Source organism: Rhamphochromis sp. 'chilingali' (assembly GCF_963969265.1).
Source record: "Rhamphochromis sp. 'chilingali' genome assembly, chromosome: 20".
Classification (NCBI taxonomy): Eukaryota; Metazoa; Chordata; class Actinopteri; order Cichliformes; family Cichlidae; genus Rhamphochromis; species Rhamphochromis sp. 'chilingali'.
The window spans coordinates 6,268,199-6,292,238 of record NC_137947.1 but is presented as its reverse complement, the minus strand read 5'-3'; the positions used below and the strand labels follow the sequence as shown (position 1 = coordinate 6,292,238).

The window sequence follows — 24,040 nt, the reverse complement described above, 5'->3', positions numbered from 1 at the left end:
AACCACGCCCATAATTTGGCCTATTTGGTGATTGCACTTGCATGCTATTTTGCTCCCTTTAGTAAATTTGGCTCATTATGTTGCTATATTATGTACATTAATATTAGTATTAGTATGACAGGAAGTCTAAAACCCAAGCTACATATTGACCATGGAGGCAAGCATTGTCTGATATCCCTGTGGTGGGATAAATATATACATATATATATTTATATATGTTGCCTCAGGACAATCAATGTCACATTGTAGTTGTGACTAGTGTTTTGTGTGCATCCACAGACGAGCACACACTGTAAAAAAAACGTGCTGTTTTTACAGGAAAACCCTGGCAGCTGGGGTTACCAGGGACTTCCTGTAAAAACGCTTTACAGATGCAACTTGTAAATTGATTTACAGTGAATGAATCTCAGATTAAAACTGTTAAATCTACAGGAAAAAGTTAATTTCACACATAGATGTGATATATAAATACACTATTTCCCATATCTTTTACAAGTAATAAATGCTTTTTGTGGATCCATAAACTGCAAAATTAACAGGGAAATATCGTACAAAGAACTAATTTAAAATGGTAGAACTACAGTGAAACTGTGCATATTAAATGGAGCTGCTCTGTAAATTATACATAAAATCTATGCTGAATATTATATGTTTTAATGTAAAATTTTAACCATAACCCAGCAAATTTCTTACTGCTACGCCTACACCCAAACATGCAAAAATACATCTTGAGAAAACACAAGAGAGGAAAATATCACTTTTGGGAAATTTATTTTGCAGCCACATTAGCAAAATGACAGCAAATGGATCCATTTTTCCAACTAACACAATATGCAAGGCACACAGCAACTACACAATTCAATCAAAATATAGGCTATAAAAGCTGTGGAACATTCCTGCAAAGCAAGAACCATGTTCATGAAACAAGCATTTGTTAGACCCTCCACCAGAAAAAGTTAACTAACCTGTTAAGACTTTAAAACAAAAAACACATATTGTGTCAAAAATGATCATAATCACCGTGCAACGCAACACGCACCCTGCTGTCACCACAACCATGGCCCTGGTCAGAAAACATCAGCAAAACCACGTGGTGAAACAAACCTATACATGTGGTCTAGAAACACTGCAGTAGCAGCATGTTGTTTTTTTCTTTTCTTATGTAAATAAAGAACATTCCTACAAAGAAAGAACATCTTCATGAATTGGCTTCATGCATTCGACCAGTAAAAGGTTCCAGTACACATTGTGGAACAAAATTAACAAAGTAAAACTAACAGTCCACAGAGAGTCAAGATTTAGGCTTAGCGCCACTCGTGGTCGGCGAGATCCTGAATCAGGGTGAGGACTCGAGGGTTCACACTGAGACGACGCTTTGAGTTTTTGTTCTCTACTTTGGTTCCTTTTTCTGGGTTTATGGAGAAGAAACACCTGTAGAATAACAATCATATAAAAGTTTATTAAGCATTTTTATAATTGATCAGTTAAAATACACGTACAAAGTAAGTAAAAATTAAGTATATACATATATATACACAGTCATGGCCATGACCACGTTCAAGACAAAGTATAACCAAAATGCTGTGGGGAAGTGAACAATGCATGGTCAAAAGTATTGGCACCCTTCACGAGTGTCTTCTGCAGTGATATGTCACACTTTAGCATTGTTAAAATCCAAAGCAAAGGTTATAGGTAGTCAGACGTCAGTTGACGCTTGGTCTAGCCCTGAGTCTCGGCCAGGCTTGGACCCGGATTCAGACTGTTAATGTATTTAAAAAAAACAAACAAACAAAAACAACAACAACAAAAAACAGAAAAAAAACAACTGAAACCGGCTCCAAAGCCGACCGAGACTCAGAGCCAGACCTGGACTCGAACCACATCAAAGCCAGACTCCAGATCCCAGAGTCTCAGTTATGAGAAATAACAAAGCCATATTTGTTCACCTCTGAAGAAACTCTAAAGTGGAAGCCAGCTCAGATGGATAATGGATGTTGAAATTGTAGTAGCTCCCGAACATGAGGCACAGTGCAGAAATGAAGGAGGATATGTTTGTGCTGACGAGGTTCCGATCAAAACTCAGCATGTATCTTCTTGAGGAATAGCAGGACTGTCCTGTGAACAAATTATTTAACAGGTTATATCAATAAACACGGCAGTCACATGACATTCTATAAAAAGTGCACTTAAAAAAAAAAAAAAGAGAGCTATGAAACAGACTTACCACACACGATAATAGTGGGTGTCAGAGGCACTTGCTCCAGTTGTACCTCATCTGCCAGACATGTATCTTCAACACAGAGAAGCATGGACTCCTCCTTCTCTTCAAAGTAGCTGAGCAGAAGCAGGACCATCTCTTTCACATCATCTGAGCAGCCACTCTGCGGTCCCCGCATCCTCTGAAGCCTTGCATAAGTCTGAAGGAACACCTTGCTTTTGCTGACAGCAACTGTGGTCAAGTAGTCCAGTAGCCTTTTCCCCTTCAAATCCAAATTACGTGTGAATGTCTCTTTGAGGTCAATCCCAGTAAGTTCCTTGAAGTGGACAGACATGCCAAGTTCATCAAACCAAAACGGCCACTCCTCCCTAAGGCATTTGATACTTTTCCCCTGATTGACATGCAGACGTTGTGTGTAGTAAGTGGACTTCATTAGACTTTTTACCTCTTCTGGATTGGTGTCAGCTTGCTGGAACATCACCTTGAGTTTTTCCATCTTTTGCTGTTGGCTCTCTGGAGTTTCTTCAAGAGGCAGAAATTCTACATTCCATTTAATGCACCCGTATGTATCCTGCATGGCTGCTCTTTCTTCTACAGGGATCTCGTCTGTGTGGTCTGAGTCAGTCTGATGTTTTCTTTTTCTTATTTTGGGTGTTGAAGTGTGCCTTACATTTTCAATTCTGTTCTGCAACTGTTTGACAAGTGAAAGGTAGCCTGCGCCAACAATCTCACCCTCTATTAAATCTTGCAGAGAATTGGGATATTTTGCCACCATTTTTCTTGCAACGTCAATTGAATGTTTTCTACCTACATGAGGGCATTTTTCCATCATCTCAGTCACAACAATCCGGACCATTTGCCTCCTCAGTTTTGGGCGAGGCCTTTTCCCCCTCTCAAGAAAATGCATCACTTCTGCAGGAAGTTTACTCCATGGAATTTCAAAGTTGTCATCCCATTGTGTGTCACATCCTGGGCTGCTGGAAGAGGTCGACGATAGACTTTGGGGTGAAAGTGAGAGCAATGACAGCGACTGGGTTGATGAGGCTTCCACAGATGATAGCGAGCTGTTCTCTGGAGTTTGGTCTTTAAATTACAAAACAAATACAATTATGATTCACACTGTATGTCTGTTCATGACCATCTCTGCTTTTGAGTTTGAATAGTTGTTTGTTGTTTTTACTTACATTTCTGTTTCCAAGCAGAAAGAAGCTTTCTTGCTTGTACAGGTCTTAATGCTGTCATCAAATCTGCCTCCGTTACGAAGCGTAGATCATCACTTGTCTCAACTCCAATGGACTGCAAGTGCTCCTCCAGGATGTTTTTGTTCACAGCTTGAAGTTCTGGTAGGACTTCCGTGATGGCGACATCTAGGAAGGTTCGCTCTGAGTCACTCATACTTGCACTGAAGAAGAAATGCCACATCCAAACAAAATAGAAAATCACATACAGTTCATACACTTGATGGAGCAGGGTGTGGATTACGTGACACTTATATTAATGTTAAACTATTTACAGTGAGAAGTGAGCTATTAGTTGGACATTATTTTGCCACAATACTATGCTTTAGTGGAATGACTCTGTATTCTTGAAGAATGTATGATACCAAAGGATAGAAAGCAGGCAGGTCATTAATGTTGATACACTGTAACCCAAGACTGTCCTTTGTCACAGAATACAGATGGTATTCTGAGAGGAAGATGCCTTTGTGGATATCCATTAGAACATACACAGATGTGTCATTTTGAATCAAGATGAGTAGAAGTTCACCAAACTCCATACACTCGTCATTTCTGTACACAAGAAACTGTCCCTTTTTATATGCAGTGCCCTTGTACTGAATGTCTGTGGTAACTGTGGTATTGCTTTCTGAAAAAGCTAACTCCCTGACCGCATGCTGAATAGTGTCACTGTAGAGGTTGGGATAAAACGCACAGCTCTCCTTGACTTGCAGCAGTTCACGGCATTCTTGCCCTGCTAAAAGATAAGCCTGATACATCTGATGACGTGTTGACAAAGTTTGACAAATATTTTTGAAGCTTTTCAAGTGTCTGGCACATCTTTTGAAGTAACTGTGTTTACATTCAAACCTAAGCGTCCATAACCTCATCAATGGACCAAATTTCAACAACAGTGCTGAATAATGGCGCAAATAGTGGTGCTTGGGTTTTAGTTTAATTCCAGGAAACAACATCTCTCTCATCTCCAAATATTCTTGGATCAAAATGTCAGCGAATGCTATCTGGGACAAGGAAATGCTCTGAGCACAAATAAGATCCACAATGTCTTTCAACTGGAGAGCTAACTGCCATACTTCATCCTCATGGTTTTGTACTTTGTCACCAATCAAAACTGGCAGCAATCTCAAAAGGTTCCAGTTTTGAACGGCTTGCCCTGATAATTTGGATCCGTCAGGTTTGACAGTACATGGCTTTGTAAGTGCTTCGGATCCTTTATATTTAAACTGTTTAATGCGTCTGTTTAAAAGGGAGTATGTGAACCATTTTTTATTTTTTATAATGTTCTTCAGGTACAGTGCTAGATCATATGACACAACTCCTTCAAAGAGGTCATGACCTAGACAAGGTGGGAGACCAGGCTGGGAAACGTGAAAAGACTGAAGGGTATTGAAGATGGAGTTTACCTTTATTCCTCTGACGTCTTGGATAGTTTCAGACTGGAGATCAGCAACAGCCGCGTCATATGTCTCTGGAGTGCGTGGAGGACCACAGGCATTCGGATCAGCATAAAACTCACTTCGTGTTACTTCACAGTACCTGCAAAAATATTGAGAGCAGCTGAAGTTTTCTGTAAACCCTCCTATGCAATGAGAACCCAAGTTGTCCCCAGCAATACAGTAAAGACCCCCTTTTACAGTTTCTCCATCTACATCTATTCCATCTGTCTCCAAAGATTTCAGATCTGCCAACAACTCTGAGAAAACTTTGGCTATTCCAAAACGCTTGAAGTCATTCTCAACACACAACAAGACTAAAAACATGTTATCTGTATTTGAACGCAAATGAATGGGTAAATTTGCTAATGACAGATAGACTGCAAGAAGTTTGTGCGTCTTTTTAGCAGAACCCAGGGGATTCACTACCTCAAATGAATCTTGGTACAAAATCAGTTTGAGGCTTTCAGGGTTTTCATTAAAGAACTGGTGACATTTGAAAATTTTGCCATCATATAAATCCTTAAAAATTTCTACATCAGGACCCCCAAACTGTTGTGACTGTGTATTCCTCCATAACTGTGACTCTAAAAAGCTCTTCAGGGTTTCTCCAACTGGTATGTAGTAAGCACATTTTTCTGTCATGTTTTCATCCATTCCCAATGGCACTTTCTTGGGTTCTGTGTATTTAAACATTTTTTTGAATGTTTGATTTCTGGTGTGTGTTGTTCCTAGTTGTCCCTGATGGCAAGCAGAGAACAAATCTGACTCTTTAATGCAGTCACAGATTTTAGTGACTGCTTCATCTGATAGGTTCATTTCATTTTTTAGTAAACAACTTACCTTATTAATTGTGTAGGCTTGACCCAATTCGTGCACATTCTGCATTTCCTCAGCAATACTCTGTATAGTAGAGGCAGGAATTAGCAGCTGTCCTTGCAGTTTAAGGTAAAAGAGACACATGTTTCTGAGATAAGAATGACTATCCTTCTCTGGCATATCACTGGCTGAACTAGCAGATGCCATGGTTTCATGTGTGTTTTCTGAATATTCTGTACTGTCATTTGGGGGCTGAGGACGAGATTCCTTGTACATGTCATCAATACCATCTGGAGAACAAGCTTTATGCTTCCTACACATGTGAGAAGTAAATGATGACTTTTTTGTAAACATATGCTTACAACCACTTACTGGACATGACACAGACCTGCCCTCTGCAATATGATCGTTTAAGTGAGACACTAGCTCTTTCACTGTTTGAAAATGGCGGGCACATAATGAAACCGCACATTTTAAATCTGCAACAAGAGCTTTAGGAGTAGCTTGAAGTGCAGGTGCATTGTGCACACGATAAAAATGCCCCTTGAAAGCAGAGTACGTGGTGAATGTTTGGCTGCAATTGGCGCCAACACATTTAAAAATACAACAAGGCTCATTCTTATGCACTCTGCAATGTACTACATAGCCTCTTAATGTGACCAATACCTTTTTACAAAAGACGCAGATGATCATTTTTAGTATTTCAAAAGTTTGCCTGTGCTTTTCAGCTGAACTAGCATGCTAGCCCTAGGTTATGAGCATTGGTCTAAATATCAACTGGTGCTTTTATCTCGAAAAAACGTCGCCAAGATATTGAACTTACCGTGCAGACTTTCTGACGAACAAACACAGATCCTCAAAAAACACTTGAAATCGTATGTTTGTAATTTGTCCTAACAAGGTAGTTGCTGAAAGTTCAACGTTTTCTTCTCTAGTGCTGGCTCGTTAGCTAAGTTCGTGAACTAGGCGCTCTTCTCCTCCCGCCCTCACGTCATTATCCAATCAGAGACGAGCTTCAGATGCACATTCAAAATTAGGCGCGCTCAGTGCAACGTGAGTGGCCTGAAGTAGCTTACAGTTCTGTGGAGATGAGGCACCATAGAGATCCTATGGGAGGCACTGTAAGTTTGTTTAGCCTGTAATAATGAGACATTGCTGACCTAACCCAAAAAAGTATTCTAGTCTAAGTATCACATTGCAATTAAAAGAAACATAAAGAATACAAGCATTATGACAGAAGCATTACTTAGTCGTTAAATAATAATTTCTTATTGGTTACCCTACAATAGGCTGCAAATAGCCCGAATGATTTAAGAAAAAAACATGGTGTAAACAATTTTAATTGTATATTTTTATATAGCCTATAAATGGAGAGGCAACCTCTCAGGTTCACAATGACATCTTCTGTGAAAACATTTTTATTAGTCCTATCCATGACTTTGCATCATTTCATGAATCATGTTAAAAGTAGGCCCAGTACATCCATGCAGTTGTAAAGTGACTTATAGGTCATGTGTTTTTAAGAAAAACTGACTAAAACTGTGATTTTTACAGTATTTGCATGTCAAATTAACATGATTGTTTGGTTATGAGTATTACGGTGTTTCACTGTTTTTATTCACAGTATTTGTAGTTTTAACCAATAAATTTGATTATAATCACACATTCATGTTGTAAATATAACAGGAACATTCTGTTTAAAGGTTTACAATAATTCACTGTGATCGAAACAGGAAAGTTGTGTTTTGGGGTTTACTATACATTTCTGTAGGGGTTTTACATGGTTTTTATGTCAATTTCACTGCCCTTTTTTACAGTGCAGTTTCAACCCAGACCACAGTCCTTTCCTAAACCAAACCAAACTTAAACTGAAATAATAGAAATATTCTTGAACTGAGTACAAGAAAATAAAAGTGAACATTGACTTTTGGTTTTACACAGAACAAACTACCCAGTCTGTCAGGTGAAGCGGATCCATACATCCACCACCAACCTGCTCCTCACATTAACTTTGTAGCCCTGACTTCTGAAAGCCTTTCTACTTTAGAGTGTTTTTGTCAGAAAGCTTTTCTGCCAGAACGCCCTAAAGGCACCTTCACCCACTGCTGTCTTTTTCCCTAAGATAGTCCTTGAATAACATGACTTATGTTGTAGTAACAACACCAGCACAGTAATATCAGATAGCTCATGCCACACAAGTGTGAACATGACAAGCTTCAGAAAAGAAAGGCTGTTATTTGATTGTTGGCATATTAATTACATTGAATGTTCAGTAGCATAGAAAAACTGAGCACTTGGCTAATAGCACTGACACATGCCCACATGTTTGCTCTCTGTCTCTGTTTCTGCTCAGGCACCTGATCAAATGTCTTGTGGACTCAAAGAAGGTTGAGGATGCAACAAGTTTTGCAAAAGTTACAGAAGAATTCATCAAGTCGCATACTCCAAAACTTTACCCAGGACTCTTTACTTTATTGGTAAACACAGCATGTTGCTTTCATGGCAGTTTTTGGTTGCTTATACATTCAGTAATAACTAAATATATCCTCAATATCTACTTTTTAGGTGGATACTTTTTAAGTAGATATTGATATATCTACACAGAAGTGGTCTAATAAATTTATTAAAGTTCTGTAAAACTACCTTAAAGGTTTGTGACATTGCCCCAAATAAAGTTTAGAGCTGTACTTCTCCTGTCCGTGTCCAATTCAACACGTGTCCAGATCTCTGGCTTGTCCCGACAGAGCAGTTAACAAAGCATTAATTAGAGTAGACATTATATATGCAGTAACACAAAAAAAAACAATAAGCGTGTTGATACCTACTCAACACAGCAACATGATTGGCTCATGTTTCATGGTTGAGCTTCTGATTCACCCTTGGGGGCATTAAGATTGCCATGTATCAGACCTCAGAACGAATGCTATTTAAACTTTAATTGTATCTTTATACAAGTCTTATAATATGAAAATACACCATTCAGATGTCTTCAGGAGTCTTATTTGCACTACATGCATAACAATAGCTCGCTAAACTCCTTGATCTTGACATTAATCATAAAATTCAACCCTGTCATAACCTGATAATAAAGCATAACTTCCGACTTCACTCTTCTTAGGTGCGACACCAGCTGTCAGACAGTGATGTCCTCCTGGAAACAAGCAGGGAATGCACTACGTTAGCAGTCATTTACAAAATGCAGGAATTAAAAAAGTAAGTTTCTGAGTTACATTCATATAAATGTTTGCTTTTTTTTGCTGGAGGGTTTGTTTTGCTGAAAGTGTCGTTTTTGTGCTGTCAGGATGAAAGTCGTTTGCATTTTTATCTGTCGCTAGGAAAAACAAGATGTACGGTGTCACCAAAAAGAAGCACTTGATCTGCTCCAGAAATGCTTGCTTTGGAACTTAAACTGTTTGAAAGCAGGCTTTTCTGATTGACTGCATGTTTATTGTTTTTACAATGCTTCTAACAATAGAGGCAGGTTGAGTCCTAAACCTGATCAGTTATGATCTTGTTTAAAGGTCTAAAAATTTTAAATCTAGTATTCCGTGTTTCTAACCTGCGTATGTCTTTATTTTATTCTTTGCAATGTTATCTTAAGATGTAGCGCTTAGAGTGAGGATTTTATTGTGGGGTTTTTTTATATTAAAATTTTTATGCCTCCAGATACATTTAAAAACTGGGAGACAAAGGTCAGCGGGTCCATCATCCATTGGCTCTCAGCGCATCCTGTGGCAGCCATGTTTTTCTGCTGGCCTGAACACATTTGTAGTACAGTACCATGTCTGCTGGTGTGGCGTATTCTTGTACAGTCCCATCCCCCAGCCCATTTCTGCAGGCATGTACTCGACATGTCACAGCTCCTTATGGCTCCTCATTTCAGTGTGACAGCATGACTAAGTCAGACTCGGCCGTCGTCAGCACCATATAGGTTATTTAGCCTAAGGTTTATGCACTGTTTTGTGTGAGTCTGTTAAAGGGCAAATGAAAGTATCAGTTTAATTCTGGATGCTCACATGCATGTACATTAATGTAAAGAGAGTTTTCCTGATGTTGTAGCAGGTTGGGAGGACTTAACAAGGACATGCTGACAAAAGAGAATTCTACTAGGCTTGAGGAGATTTTCCATCTCTTGGTGGACTGTAGCAAAGAGCCTGCTACACCTCTGAACTCCAGTCCTCTTCAGAGCTCAACACCCATCCAGCCATCTGACAGGTCTGTGACCTAAAGTGTCCTGATCAAATCTCCTGCGAGATTACCTTTTATTGCTCCCTGTTCTCTTCCTAAACCTCTCTCTACCATAAACCCACACATGGCTATCCCAGGGGCAGTACATGTCTCAGATTACTGTACTGAAGGATTGTGAATTGTATAAATTATGTTTTATCTGGGATTTGCAGAGTTGCCTTCCTCCTGGAGTTGGCTCTGCTGGCCTTGCAAGTGAAGCATCAGAAAGTAGCTGCCGACTGTCTGAAAGAGCTAAAGTCGTCGGGAGAAGCTGTGAGTGTCCGATATTCTCTTAAAACCTCGGGCAGTAGGGGCAGAAGATGTAACTGCACACAGTTTACAAATATGCAAATTTATGCATGGGTTTGACATTAACTGTGACCTATTATGCCTTTCCTTATTTTTTGTCATAGGTACAATGGTGAGTGCTCTTATGTAACGTTTAAATAATGAGGTTAGCATACGTACAGTTAATCACTTTAAACCGGGACTCAGGCTTTAGACTGCTCTCACTGCTCTGCTGTTTCTACTCTTGGCTCCCTGTGATGTCAGTGAGAGCACATATCCCTAATTTTTGTGACCACAGAAGCAGTACCCCCAAACTGTTTAAACCTTCTGTTTATAAGGAGCCGCCAATCAGAAGAAATAAGGGAGGATGGGAACTAAAGCAGTTTGTTTCAGACAGTGGACAAATTGATGGGAAAGCACAGAATAAATAAGGATTATTTTGAGCTGTGAATCATGCAAAGCTATTCTAGTAAAGGTTAATAATAAAAACAGGCCCTTGACAATACGTGAGATTAATTGCGTTTGACTTACAGTAACTTAGCATTCTCAAAGTTACTGTAAGTCTGTCACTGCCTATTTAGAAATGTGAACTTTTTCTTTTGCCCAAATCTGAACCCGTGTTCGCAAGGCTGTAAACTTTTTCTGATATACCAGGAGGCCACGCCCAGACTTTGGGAATATCTGGCTTATTAATAAAAGTTACAGAGATGCTGCATTTTTCTTTGAGCAATATAGAACATACAGGGTGTATCAGGGTGTATTTAAATCCGCAGCCGTTCACCAGCAGCGACTGAGATTCCTACTGTCAGAAAGAGCAGATTCGTGCAAAAGTAAGACACACTGAGCATTTGTGAGCACTGTACAAGTTTTGTATGTGAAACTTTACCTTTACCCATATCTTTTAGAATTTACCACAAGCTTCTGTGTTCATTCAAAATGATAATTTTTTTTTAAGTTTAAAAATTCTAACCTTTTGAAATCAGATGATTTTTTATAGACCCTACATTTCACTTATACAATCTCTTTTTTATGCTTTGTATGTTTTGTATGTATGAGTGAATTATGTGGAATGACAACATAATTAATGATGCTGCATATGGAGGATCTTCTGCCGTATAAAATCTGGTGATACAAATTTGTACATTTTTCAGCCCATCCTCTGATTCCTGACCTCACATGTGTTATTTTTGTCTTTCTAGAGTGTTAGCCAACGCTTAGTAATGGAATGTGTCCAAGGTGAAATCAACCTCCTGAAGAAAGAAATGAAGATGAATGACTATTCCAAAGCTAGTGTAGAGGTGCTTGGCCATATGTTTGAATTATCATCCATATGTTTTACCCTCATGTTAGAGTGAAAGCAGCAGATCCATTAGCAGATGCTTCATTTAATAATTTTTTTTACAGTAAAATGGCTTGCTTATTGTCATTAAATTCAGAGATCTGACTTGAATAGGTATCTCTGACTAACTACAAGTCAAGATTTTGAATTATAATCATCCTAATATAAGTTCTGCAGTTTTTTCCCCTGTAATGAGAAAAAACGATGTTGGAAAGTAGGATCATGTAATCTCATTATACACTACTGTGAAAACTGTCACATTTAAGAACTGGCACATACAACATATTCAGCCCACTTTAATCCAAATTTGCTTGCCAAGTGATGGAAGTGTTGTGCCGTCGTTGCGACAGGAGAGATTCTCAATCTGTAGTTGTTATCCCACAGGCCCGGCTGAAAGAGATAGGCAAGCTGGATCAGTGGCTGCAGACTGCAGCGAGGGAGGGGGGCCCTCAGGCTGTGCAGGCAGTGTGCGCTACACAGTGGAACTTGTGCCTGCCCCTCTTGCAGCACAACCTCAGAAAATGCATCAAGACACCTCTGCTCAGGGTCGCTCAGGCACTGGAAGAGACACAAAGGTTTTCATCTTTTTACATAATCATCATGGCCTTGTGTGCATGTCCTGGAGCTTTTCGGGCTGCTTTTCGTTATTGTACTCATGTTTCACTGAATATGTTTAGCTGAGTGTTGCCCTCTTAGAAACTTCCAGTCTAGCCATGATTTGATATGAGAAAGTCATTATTTGCTCAGAATAATAATCACACAGAGTTTACACAGACCTATACATTTCCTTACTTCCACAATATATACTGGTGATAAAAAAGTACATAATCCGTCAGTTCTAAGATTACATAATAATAAAAAGGCCTTAAATTACAAATAAATGCACACCTCTCTTAAGGTCCTGCCACAGTATTTCATTTGGGTTGAGCTCTGGAATTGGGTCATGACTGAGTCGTTGCAGCACCTTTATTCTTTTCTTTTTCAGTCATTCTGTTGGGTAGTTGGTGTGCTTAGGATCACTGTCCTGTTGCATGACCTAGTGTGGTCTAAGCTTTAGTTACTGGACAGATGGTGTCACATTTGACCCTCCCTCTACATGGTAGACTCAGGGACTCCAAAGTGCCCAGGTTATGGGACTACAAAAGAAGCATAAATTGTCACCCCTCCTCCACTGTGCTTAAAGGTTGTGAGGTTTGAGGTGATTGCTCTGATATGCTCTGTTTGATTTTCATCAGCTGTGGCACTGTGCATAATCACCAGACATCTCTGGTGAGATCAACTTCGAGCTGAAGCTATGTGCGCGCAGGAAGCAATTCGCCTGTTGCACAACATTAGTGACCTGGTGGTTGATGGGGAGATCGTGGCTCAAGAGTTGGGAGTTCGCTTTGTAATCGGAAGGTTGCCGGTTCGAGCCCCAGCTTGGACAGTCTCGGTCGTTGTGTCCTTGGGCAAGACACTCCACCCGTTGCCTACTGGTGGTGGTCAGAGGGCCCGGTGACGCCAGTGTCCGGCAGCCTCGCCTCTGTCAGTGCGCCCCAGGGTGGCTGTGGCTACAATGTAGCTTGCCATCACCAGTGTGTGAATGGGTGGATGATTGGATATGTAAAGTGCTTTGGGGTCCTTAGGGACTAGTAAAGCGCTATATAAATACAGGTCATTTACCATTTGATCACTAGTGGAAATTCCTGGCTACAGTTGCCTAGGTAACTCTAATATATTTAGTACCCTGTCAAAAGTCATTCACTGGCATGCTGCACTCTCATTGGACTTCCCATGGCCTCTCATCACCATGCTGCTGTGAGCTGCTTCGTGTAGAATGATGGACTTTGAGTTGTTTAGAAATGGCCTCATAAGTCGTCCCACCCTGAAAAATTGCTGCTTTAAGATCATTCCTGATACCTTTCCTCTTTGGCATTTTGTTAGCACAAACCTGAATGTTCCAGACATACAAAATGATAAAACTTCTGCTTTTAGTAAGGTGCTCACACTTGCTGATGGTTTATTAATCAAGTGCATTTGATTAGCAGCACCTAGCTGCTACTCACCCTCTTAATTCTTGGAAAGGAAAGAGTAAGGCAGTACTGAGTTTTTTTACAAACTGCTTCTTAATTTTTATCTTCATTCATTAGTGTTAAAAGAAAATGACACAATGTAACATATCATGTGTTGTTGTTGTGCATCTGAACCTGTATTTTCCATATTTTAAAATCTGCTGAGAGCCACTTTATTACATTCTGATATGTAGAACCTCAGAATTTAGAAAGGGTTTACTTTTGCTTTTTTACATGACTGTATTAAGTCATACTAATTGTGTGTTACTATTCCAGTATGTTGTTGGAGCTGCGCTGTCAAGTCCACTCAGAGCTGGCAGTGACTGAAGAGGAGGAGGGGCGCCTTGAGGCTTCTTTGACTCACTTTCAGAAAGCCATGCTGCTGGACAATGGGACACAACAAGAACGCCTGTCTTCAGCTTTCCGCCTCCTGCAGCTTAGGCAGACCCTCTACCAAACCCCTTCCCGCATTGAGGATAAAGCTGCTATGCTTATGCAGCAGGTTTCTTGTCCATCTGTACTGTGTAACATTACACACCAAACAAAAACGCATTTAGAGTAGGCTGCTGAAAACAAGAGTTTTTAGTTAAGCTAAAGAACTTTGAGTTAAAACATACCTGACCTTTCGGGGTATGGTGTGTTAGAGCTTTAATAATATGCTCAAATAAGTTCACTTTTAAAATATATGCTTTGCTTGAATGTGGTTGCTGAAGGGCTTTAAGAGTCTGTCTAGTCTACAAGTTAATTCCCTTCTTCCATGTCTTTCTCAGGCAAGAGACATGCCGCCCCAAGATAAGACAGACTTTCGACCCGTCCTGGTCGCTGTGGGCCTTCTTTTGGCCCCTGATGATTTTCAGATGGTCCTGGATGCAGATGACACTTCAAAAAGTACAGAATTCTCTTTCTTACTTTCACTTTTCACAAAGCCAAACTAAGACTTTTTCTTATGTTGGATTTGCAATAAGATGTTCTCTTGAAACAGACGTCCAAATGAAATGAAGTTCTTATATCTACACCAGGAATAACGCACGTTGTTAATACTTCATAAAATGACAGCATACATGCTTGAAGGACAGGTTAGCCTAGAAGAAGAAGCAAGTTATATTGTTCAGCTATACCTTTGGGACAGTTATTTTGGAGCATAAATGAAACCGAAATTAGACAGTATTTCTTTTTCACCTGGAAGTTACAGTTCTGCTACTATCTTTGCTATTTATTCTGTCATAGAAATGTGACAGTGATGTACAGTAAGGTGACAGTGGCTAGTGATGTCATCTCACAGCAAGATGGCTCCAGGCTTTTTGTGTGGAGTTTGCATTTTCTACCTGTGCCTGTGTGAGCGTCAGGTACTATTTCTCAAAACATCCAGATTAAACTTAACATGGTTTAACATGGGCGGGCGATTCTAAATTGGCCATGGATGCATGGTAAGGGTTCACTGTGGCAATCTTACTTCTGTTAGTGAGTCATATGGCCTAGGACCAGGAGACCATATAAATTATTGTATAATCATATCTGGAACTGTAACATACATATGTACTAATGCTTCATAGCAGAATGTCTTTGTGAGCAACTTGATCTTAGATAAACCCCACTGATTTGTGCTGACAGAGCCCTCCTACATTTGTAGAACACACCTGGAATGCAAACTCATGCCGCAATTGTTTAGTCATAAGTAAAGTTGGCAGTTGTTGCATGCAGGCTGATTGGATGTCACAGACCTACACTGATGTGCACTGATGTGTTGCATTTAAATTTAACCCACAATCTTCAGAGATACTTCCCGGGGTCACATTGAGCTTTTGTTGCTCAGTGGTGTGCAATTTCTCAGAAAAAAAACTGCTTCGAGAGTGTGTTCTAGTTTTGCTAACAGTGAAAGCCACATCGACAGTGTGCGATGAATCACGGAGCAGAAGGGCCAGAGCTTGGGGGGAGCCTTTGATCTCGCACTTGTTCAAGGCTCCTTGCTTCATAGCATCAAATGAACATTCAGCAGTCCTAATGACCCGGGGAAAAACTGACAGCTTGTCAAAGGGCTCCTACTGCAGGCACGGGTTAAAAGCTTTGGTCCCTAGAGGCACCTCTTGTTTTTGTCCATGAACCTTAAGCATGCCCTAGTTGAAGCCACTTAATCATTGTGTTGTGAGCTTCAAAGCCAGCACGTAAAGTAACCCTTGGGACTACAAGAATTAATTAAGTGCACCATGGTGCCACAATTTTTTTTATAGTTCCTAAGATGTTCATCAGTGAGAAGTGTGTGTGTGTGTGTGTGTGTGTGTGTGTGTGTGTGTGTGTGTGTGTGTGTGTGTGTGTGTGTGTGTGTGTGTGTGTGTGTGTGTGTGTGTGTGTGTGTGTTTGAACTTTCAAAGTGAGCACACCGGCACTTGCGTATTTTGCCGCTCTACACACAGTCAGTGTATTCATAATTCAGTCCCATATTTGTGTTGGTGCAGATGCTTTTCAGTAAAAATTTGGAATATGCTGCCATCTAATCTGATTACATTGGGCTCAGCAGCGCTCCTGTTTGAAAGAGTTAGCAATGGAAATAGGCCGTTTTCTCTTCAGTGCCCTAAGTTGTGTTTCCTTTTGCTTACATGGATGTTGCATAAAACAGATAGTTGTGCAGCTTTGTCACAATTTCTATGCTGATCTTCTGAAGCCATGTAAGCCTGAGAATTTGTACATTAGAATAAATATGCCTTTTATTCATACCTATAATTTTCATTACTAATAAAAGGGGGGGGGGGGGGGGGGGGGGATAGAAAAGCTTTTCCGGTATTAATCAGGTTCGACTTATGCAGTGTTTCAACATTTGTCTAGTTCCCGCAGGCGGTCTTGGATCTGGACCAGTGACTCAGCTCGCTGCAAAGGCTCAGCATCACTCTACATCCATACAGAGGGTGGAAGGACACCTGGACAAACAGGGCAGCGATACAGATCATACAGAGATGTGCGTGTTTGCAAATGCAAGTCTATTAATTTTGCGCATGTGCTTTTGATGTATGAATGTAAGCAAAATGATCCTACCAGTGTAAAGTTTTCTCAGCGGTTAGTTTTAGTTGTCACACCTCCCAGAAACCCAGTTGGAAAATTGCCTATATAATCAGACTTTTATGGCTTGTTGAATTTATTATTTCTTGCTTTTACCGAATATTAGATACTAATGAATGTTTGATCTATTGGTCCTCTCTGCTGTTAAAGTTGTTGTGCGACTATAACTCTGCACCCTTCCATTTAATATCCCTATTCAAAGTGCATAGCTGATTTCCTCATGTCTGCCCCTGTCATTACCGTTAAAGAGATGTGCACGTCACTAATGGCAGACTTAATGCTCAGGAGACAGCAGAACCATCACAACTTGAGAGCAGATTTTTATTATTCATGACCCTGCAAACAAACAATATTCGATCATATACAACACGTAGCTGTACCCTTGTCCCAACCTTAACCTTTTCAAAAAGTACTTATCTGTAATTTATCTTTATTTCGTGGCTGTTTCAGAGTGAGGCTGTGGGCAACATTAGCAAAGACAGCCAGGAAGCATGAAGTTTGGGATGTGTGCCGAGCTGCTTGTGGATTCTGTTTGCTTTATGATGACGGGAGATGGAAGAAGACTGACAGTAAGATGATGAATGATCTTAAGAGTAACACTAAAATAACAGAAATATTTCTAATACTGAGTTTCAGAATACAGAATAGTAATGAGAAGTCAGGCTTATACTCCTATGGCTATAGTTTAGGTTTTTGTGCTATTGCTAAATACAAAAAGAGCAGGAGATCTGTCACTGATTATTCACATAACATATTTTGCTAATTCTCTCCAGCGCGCAACTACTCAGAGGGGGAAAGCTGTGTACAGTGTCTTCACGGTTCCAGTGAAAGTCAAAGCTTTGTGCACCTGCTGCGCCTTTTAGCTGAAATTCGCTTCATTAGTGCTGAGGTTTGTTCTTACTAACTAATACACACAGCCACTCTTCAGCTCCTGTGTTCCTACAGATGGAACCAACACACTCCAACAGGTTTCTTATAACTCCAGTATTATAAGGTTGGCCCTTTTGATTAGTCATTACAGGCAAGTATTATAGAACTATAAAAAAAATGTGGAGCAAAAGCTTCTTGCACAATGGTCAACAGAACGAGAGGAGACTGAAGAATGTTGTGATTAAACAAACACAGCGAAATGCACTGTCCACTTTGTTAGGTACACCTGTTCAACTGCTGCTTAATGCAAATTTTGACCGGTCCAAACTGAGCAACAGAATGGGGTAGAACGGTAATGTAGGTGACTTGAATGTGTAATGGTGTCAGTGTTCTGAGTATTTCAGGAAATGCTCATATGCTCGGATTTTCCCAAACAACCATCTTGAGAATTAAAAATTAATTAAGGCAGTTTTGAAAGCCAAAGGGGCTTCAGTCAGGTACTAGCAAGGTGTAACTACTCAAGTGTCTGGTGAGTGCAGGATAGCTGTTCTGTGCCATATTATTTTTTTTTATGAGTATCGTAAACACACTGACAGGTTTCTTGGTTTCTCTTAAAATGTAATGTTCCAGCATGATCTGAAAGAGTATTTTGAATGATATAGTAATAACTGAAGTTGAAGGTTTTCATGTTCCTACTGTAATGTATATTCAGAACAGTGACTGATGTAACATCAATGGGCTCATATTCCTTCTGTTTTTGATAATTAAAGACAGTAGATTTATTATTGAATATGTTCTTATGCAGATCAGACAGAAACTCTTCATACTGAAAGTTGTCTGGTTCTAAAGGCTCCATACCTGGTTTGTTAGCCACCAGCTTCTGAATGAAACTTTATTTGAATTCAGATGTTTTTGTTATAAGGTGTTCATGTTCATTTTGTGGATGATCTTAGATCAAGCGGTTTCTTTTAGGCTGCGCCATCCTTTTGAAATACACCATTAGAAACAAAGACTGCTTGCAGCAGTTGACGTGCATTATGGGAGTTTTAACAAGCCTGTGAAGTTGTTGGTGAGTGGTTGGAGTCAGAGACTGCTGTGCTTGTCTCATGAGTTTGTCTTATTCTGCATACGTGCTTCCCATCAAATGTGTCCAAGTCTTTATTAAGTCTATAGAGACGTTAACTTGACAGCACTTTAAAGAAAATGAAGAGAACTATCCACACCCATGGCACAACCTTGCCAAAACTGACACACGCTGTAGCCTCTTTTCTTATACCTTTGTTCTATGACACAGGGATATGTTTTCTGAAAATTTGATTAGATTTCATTAATTCAAAAGCTACATTCTTCTCAGTCTGATGATGACGACTGGTTCCTCTTGTCTTAACCGAGTTGTCCACCTCTGGATAAAATGTTCACCAGTCATTTCTTTTTGTCTTTGATCTGTATATCTGAGCTTTAATACCTTTAAAGAATCTGTCATCCCCATAGCAGGAGGTTTTTCTCTTTTTTATTATAAAGTTGTCAAAACAGGAAGTCATCTTTAATATTATAGTTTGTGAAATTAATGTATTCTTTCTTGTTCAGGCCACTATCCAAAAGCTACTTGAAGAGGGGGTACAGCTAAATAGCCCTGCTGTCCCCCCACAGGATAAACAGTTTTGCGTGTCAGAAGAGGATCCACAGTGGGTTATTTACAGGTGAAAACACAATATACACCTGTATCAGGACACCAGATATTTTGATTTTGTGTGTCTTTGCTGTTTACTGTACCTTGTTTTTTATAACTTGAATATGAAAGTAATTTGAAACAACATTTTTTACTTTTTTAAAACAAAGGTTAGAGTACCGAAAAAGCAGTCTTTGCATTTAGGTTGCACACAGTGGTTATGTTGTCCCAAGGGTGTGCACTCTATTCTGTAGCAACAGTGGAACTAAGTTCCATCATAGTGACAACTTTAGCTAAAATTACAAGTTAGCGATGGCATAGCTGCAGCACCGACATTGTTCTCCACTTCAGTGGGGCTCACCACTGTTGCGGTGTTGTGGAGCTGTACTGAGCATGCAGGCGCTTCTTCAAAATGTGATCCTGGCACAAAGTATACTTCCACATTGTAAGCCATTCGATCCACCATCTTGCTAGCTAAGGTCTAGAGACATGCTTGGAAGACTTGTCTGCAAATTTATGCCGAAAAAGTGCTACACAACAGGGAGACACAGATGATAGATCATTTGCATTCTAAGAAAAAGTTGTGACTTTCCACTAAAACCAACACATTTCAAAAGGGGCAACTTTTCCAGTTTCCATCACAGTTTCACAAATACTTAGTGAGCAGTTGGAAAGTGTTTGGTAACTACTTGGCATTTTCCATGCAAATTAGAAGAGACTGCAGAAGTCTGCTCGCGGCTAAAGTATTGGCAAGGTTTTACAATATACCTCATAACCACTTTCACTTAGTGACAGCATGCCTTCCACAACCATTAACCAACCAGCTGGGGAATAAACATTTTCCCTAGCTGGTTATCAGGGGATCACTGACTGCTCTTGGGCTGTGGCTGTGGCTAAAGAGTTGATTTCACATCACATTCCAGCAACCTCTCACAACCAGGAAACCAGGAAGTATTCCTCAGTTTCCTGGTTGACCCTGGTACAAAATAAGGGTTCCAGTTTATTCTATAATGCGATTGCCAGGCCACCACTCACCGGCCTCTAGGCCTGTGTGACTGAAGCCCAAGGTTAATATGTGCACTGGCATGGACCTAGTATTGGATACAGTGGGGCAAAAAAGTATTTAGTCAGCCACCGATTGTGCAAGTTCCCCCACTTAAAATGATGACAGAGGTCAGTAATTTGCACCAGAGGTACACTTCAACTGTGAGAGACAGAATGTGAAAAAAAAATCCATGAATCCACATGGTAGGATTTGTAAAGAATTTATTCGTAAATCAGGGTGGAAAATAAGTATTTGGTCACCTCAGACAAGGAAAATCTCTGGCTCTCACAGACCTGTAACGTCTTCTGTAAGAAGCTTTTCTGTCCCCCACTCGTTACCTGTATGAATGGCACCTGTTTGAACTCATCATCTGTATAAAAGACACCTGTCCACAGCCTCAAACAGTCAGACTCCAAACTCCGCCATGGCCAAGACCAAAGAGCTTTCAAAGGACACCAGGAAAAGTATTGTAGACCTGCACCAGACTGGGAAGAGTGAATCTACAATAGGCAAGCAGCTTGGTGTGAAAAAATCAACTGTGGGAGCAATCATCAGAAAATGGAAGACATACAAGACCACTGATAATCTCCCTCGATCTGGGGCTCCACGCAAGATCTCATCCCGTGGGGTCAAAATGATCATGAGAACGGTGAGCAAAGATCCCAGAACCACACGGGGGGACCTGGTGAATGACCTGCAGAGAGCTGGGACCAAAGTAACAAAGGTCACCATCAGTAACACACTACAACGGCAGGGAATCAAATCCCGCAGTGCCAGACGTGTTGCGCTGCTGAAGCCAGTGCATGTCCAGGCCCGTCTGAAGTTTGCCAGAGAGCACATGGATGATACAGCAGAGGATTGGGAGAATGTCATGTGGTCAGATGAAACCAAAGTAGAACTTTTTGGTATAAACTCAACTCGTCGTGTTTGGAGGAAGAAGAATACTGAGTTGCATCCCAAGAACACCATACCTACTGTGAAGCATGGGGGTGGAAACATCATGCTGTGGGGCTGTTTTTCTGCCAAGGGGACAGGACGACTGATCCGTGTTAAGGACAGAATGAATGGGGCCATGTATCGTGAGATTTTGAGCCAAAACCTCCTTCCATCAGTGAGAACTTTGAAGATGAAACGAGGCTGGGTCTTCCAACATGACAATGATCCAAAACACACCGCCCGGGCAACAAAGGAGTGGCTCCGTAAGAAGCATTTGAAAGTCCTGGAGTGGCCTAGCCAGTCTCCAGACCTCAACCCCATAGAAAATCTGTGGCGGGAGTTGAAAGTCCGTGTTGCTCGGCGACAGCCCCAAAACATCACTGCTCTCGAGAAGATCTGCATGGAGGAATGGGCCAAAATACCAGCTACTGTGTGTGCAAACCTGGTAAAGACCTATAGTAAACGTTTGACCTCTGTTATTGCCAACAAAGGTTATGTTACAAAGTATTGAGTTGTATTTTTGTTATTGACCAAATACTTATTTTCCACCCTGATTTACGAATAAATTCTTTACAAATCCTACCATGTGGATTCATGGATTTTTTTTCACATTCTGTCTCTCACAGTTGAAGTGTACCTCTGGTGCAAATTACTGACCTCTGTCATCATTTTAGGTGGGGGAACTTGCACAATCGGTGGCTGACTAAATACTTTTTTGCCCCACTGTACATTCCACTTGTACAATAGGGGTCAATAGGGGCAGGGATAGCTCAGTAGGTAAAGTGGTCGCCCTATGATCGGAAGGTCGGCGGTTCGAATCCACTTAACGGCTACCCTGAGGTACCCCTGAGCAAGGTACCGTCCCTACACACTGCTCCCCGGGCGCCTGCTTAGTGGGCTGCCCACTGCTTCACTGAGTGAATGGGTCAAATGCAGAGAAAAACAAGTAATTTCCCCATGGGGATCAATAAAGTATCCATTATTATTATTACACATCTGTGTGCCAAAGAGTTGGGGGGGAGACACAAACATTGGGAAGGTCATGAGTTTTTGTCTTGTTCTTTTTCTTCCGTCAAAATAAAAGTAACAGAGAAATACCGTCATATTTACCAGAAATTGTTTGCTTCTTTGAAAAAGCATCTAAATACCTGATTAATTGAAACTAAACAGTTACATTAACTCTTACAATTAAACAGTAATCGAGTACTCTGCTTTGCACCTACTAATTAAATGAGCTTAATTTCCTTATTTGTCAAACTAAGAGTTCAAACCTGATCTGGGAACATTTCTAAAGCAATCAGATGTTATGGAAGAAGGGTTCAGATATCTTGTGTAATGTAGTTAAAGGGTAAGGATCAGATACTCCTCATTGCTTGTTATAGTGAGATCAGCATTATGGTGGTCAGGGTCACTATAGTATATTATTATTTATCATTTGTTTAATATATTTTGGGACTGGAAAATGGGCAAACTGGATAAATGGACATGTGCATCCAGAATCTGATATTTTTTATTTTCTATTTTTCCAGAGTGTTTTCCATCTTGTCTTCTTTCTTGGATTCCAGCCATCGTTGTATTAGATAAAACAGCAGCCTATTTTCTTTATTGACTTGACAAGACTTGACACATGGCATTCACCATTGAAATCACTGTACTGATGTGCTGTGCCTGAGACCTGCCTGAAATCTATTTCTGGCATATTGTAGAATTACAAGGGCTGCGAGCTGTTACTGTGAAATAAGATGAATACCTTCTTAAGTAGAATTTGCAAATTCTGTAAAAACTTGATTGAGTAATTTTCCTTCAGTAGATGAACGTGTTCATGCTAAAACAAGTTTAAAGATGAAATTGAAAATATTGTACTGCACACAAACACGCACAAAGAGTACTTTTTCTATCCTTTTTTCACTCTCTTCTATATTTCTGTGCTTCTCTCACCCAGGGACTGGATCCAGGCTCTATGTGCCTACACCACCTCCAACTTCTTGCGGGCAGGGGAGCTCGGAGCAGAGATCGGAGAGTCGTGGGTGGTAGCTAATGCAGCCATTTACCTGTGGAATTACAATAGCCACTTGCTGGCAGCTAGGGAATACACACGCCTGCTTCCCACCTTCCAGAGTCTTGTGGACATGCTCCAGAAGACGGGGTACACTGGGTAGGCTTTTTTTTTTTAGAAAATTATACCTTACCTGCGGTGTCACAGCTTCACTAATCTAACATAAAGATAATTAAAACACACCCTGAGAATCTGAACTGTAAAAGCACCACAGAAAAACTCATTGTGAAACAAAATCCATGACATTCTAGATGAAATCTGCCTCTTATCAAGTTGTTAAGTTCTTACTCATTACTTCTCTAAATCAAGGTCATGAGCTACGTTAGTTATACCCGTTGTTGTTTTTGCCAGCACTTAGGATTATCATTAAATTAGTTTTTGCTTCAGGGCAGCTGGGATAGGCTCCAAGATATGTATTTGGTAGTTTCAACACAGCAGACATCCAGGAGACATCACATTGTTAATTTAGTGAGTATATTCTATGTTCAGCTGGATTCTCAGAGCATAATGCATTTTCTGTGGTCTTATAAATTCTTCTTCTCACCTTTCCTCGACTTCATGACATTTTCCACTAAGGTCAAGGATAAGTGGTTGCAAAAATGAGTTATTCGATGCTCCCTTAGATTCTGATTAAGTTCATATGTTTCTTCTTAGTCTGTGTCTTTGTCTCTGTCTGTGTGAGGTTGTTTTCATTTCATACCAGTCTGTGTTCTTATTTTTTACCCTTTTGAAATGCTATCATTATGCAGCACTCTTTTTTTTAGTTGGTTATTATAGTGCCTTTTGAGTCCCTGCAAGCC

At 40.3% G+C, this 24,040-nt stretch overlaps 1 protein-coding gene across 1 annotated transcript in view; it reads left to right on the top strand.

Annotated features, from left to right (window-relative positions):
- cfap46 (cilia and flagella associated protein 46) overlaps positions 1 to 24,040 on the top strand; it is a 75,782-nt gene that overhangs the window by 5,710 nt on the left and 46,032 nt on the right. Inside the window, exons 6-18 of the mRNA XM_080869355.1 lie at positions 8,062 to 8,185; positions 8,827 to 8,921; positions 9,768 to 9,923; positions 10,109 to 10,208; positions 11,423 to 11,521; positions 11,947 to 12,137; positions 13,890 to 14,115; positions 14,384 to 14,501; positions 16,434 to 16,563; positions 17,115 to 17,233; positions 17,438 to 17,553; positions 19,122 to 19,234; positions 23,127 to 23,339. Coding sequence (XP_080725481.1) covers positions 8,062 to 8,185; positions 8,827 to 8,921; positions 9,768 to 9,923; positions 10,109 to 10,208; positions 11,423 to 11,521; positions 11,947 to 12,137; positions 13,890 to 14,115; positions 14,384 to 14,501; positions 16,434 to 16,563; positions 17,115 to 17,233; positions 17,438 to 17,553; positions 19,122 to 19,234; positions 23,127 to 23,339 — 1,800 coding nt within the window. The remainder of the gene's footprint in view (positions 1 to 8,061; positions 8,186 to 8,826; positions 8,922 to 9,767; positions 9,924 to 10,108; positions 10,209 to 11,422; positions 11,522 to 11,946; positions 12,138 to 13,889; positions 14,116 to 14,383; positions 14,502 to 16,433; positions 16,564 to 17,114; positions 17,234 to 17,437; positions 17,554 to 19,121; positions 19,235 to 23,126; positions 23,340 to 24,040) is intronic.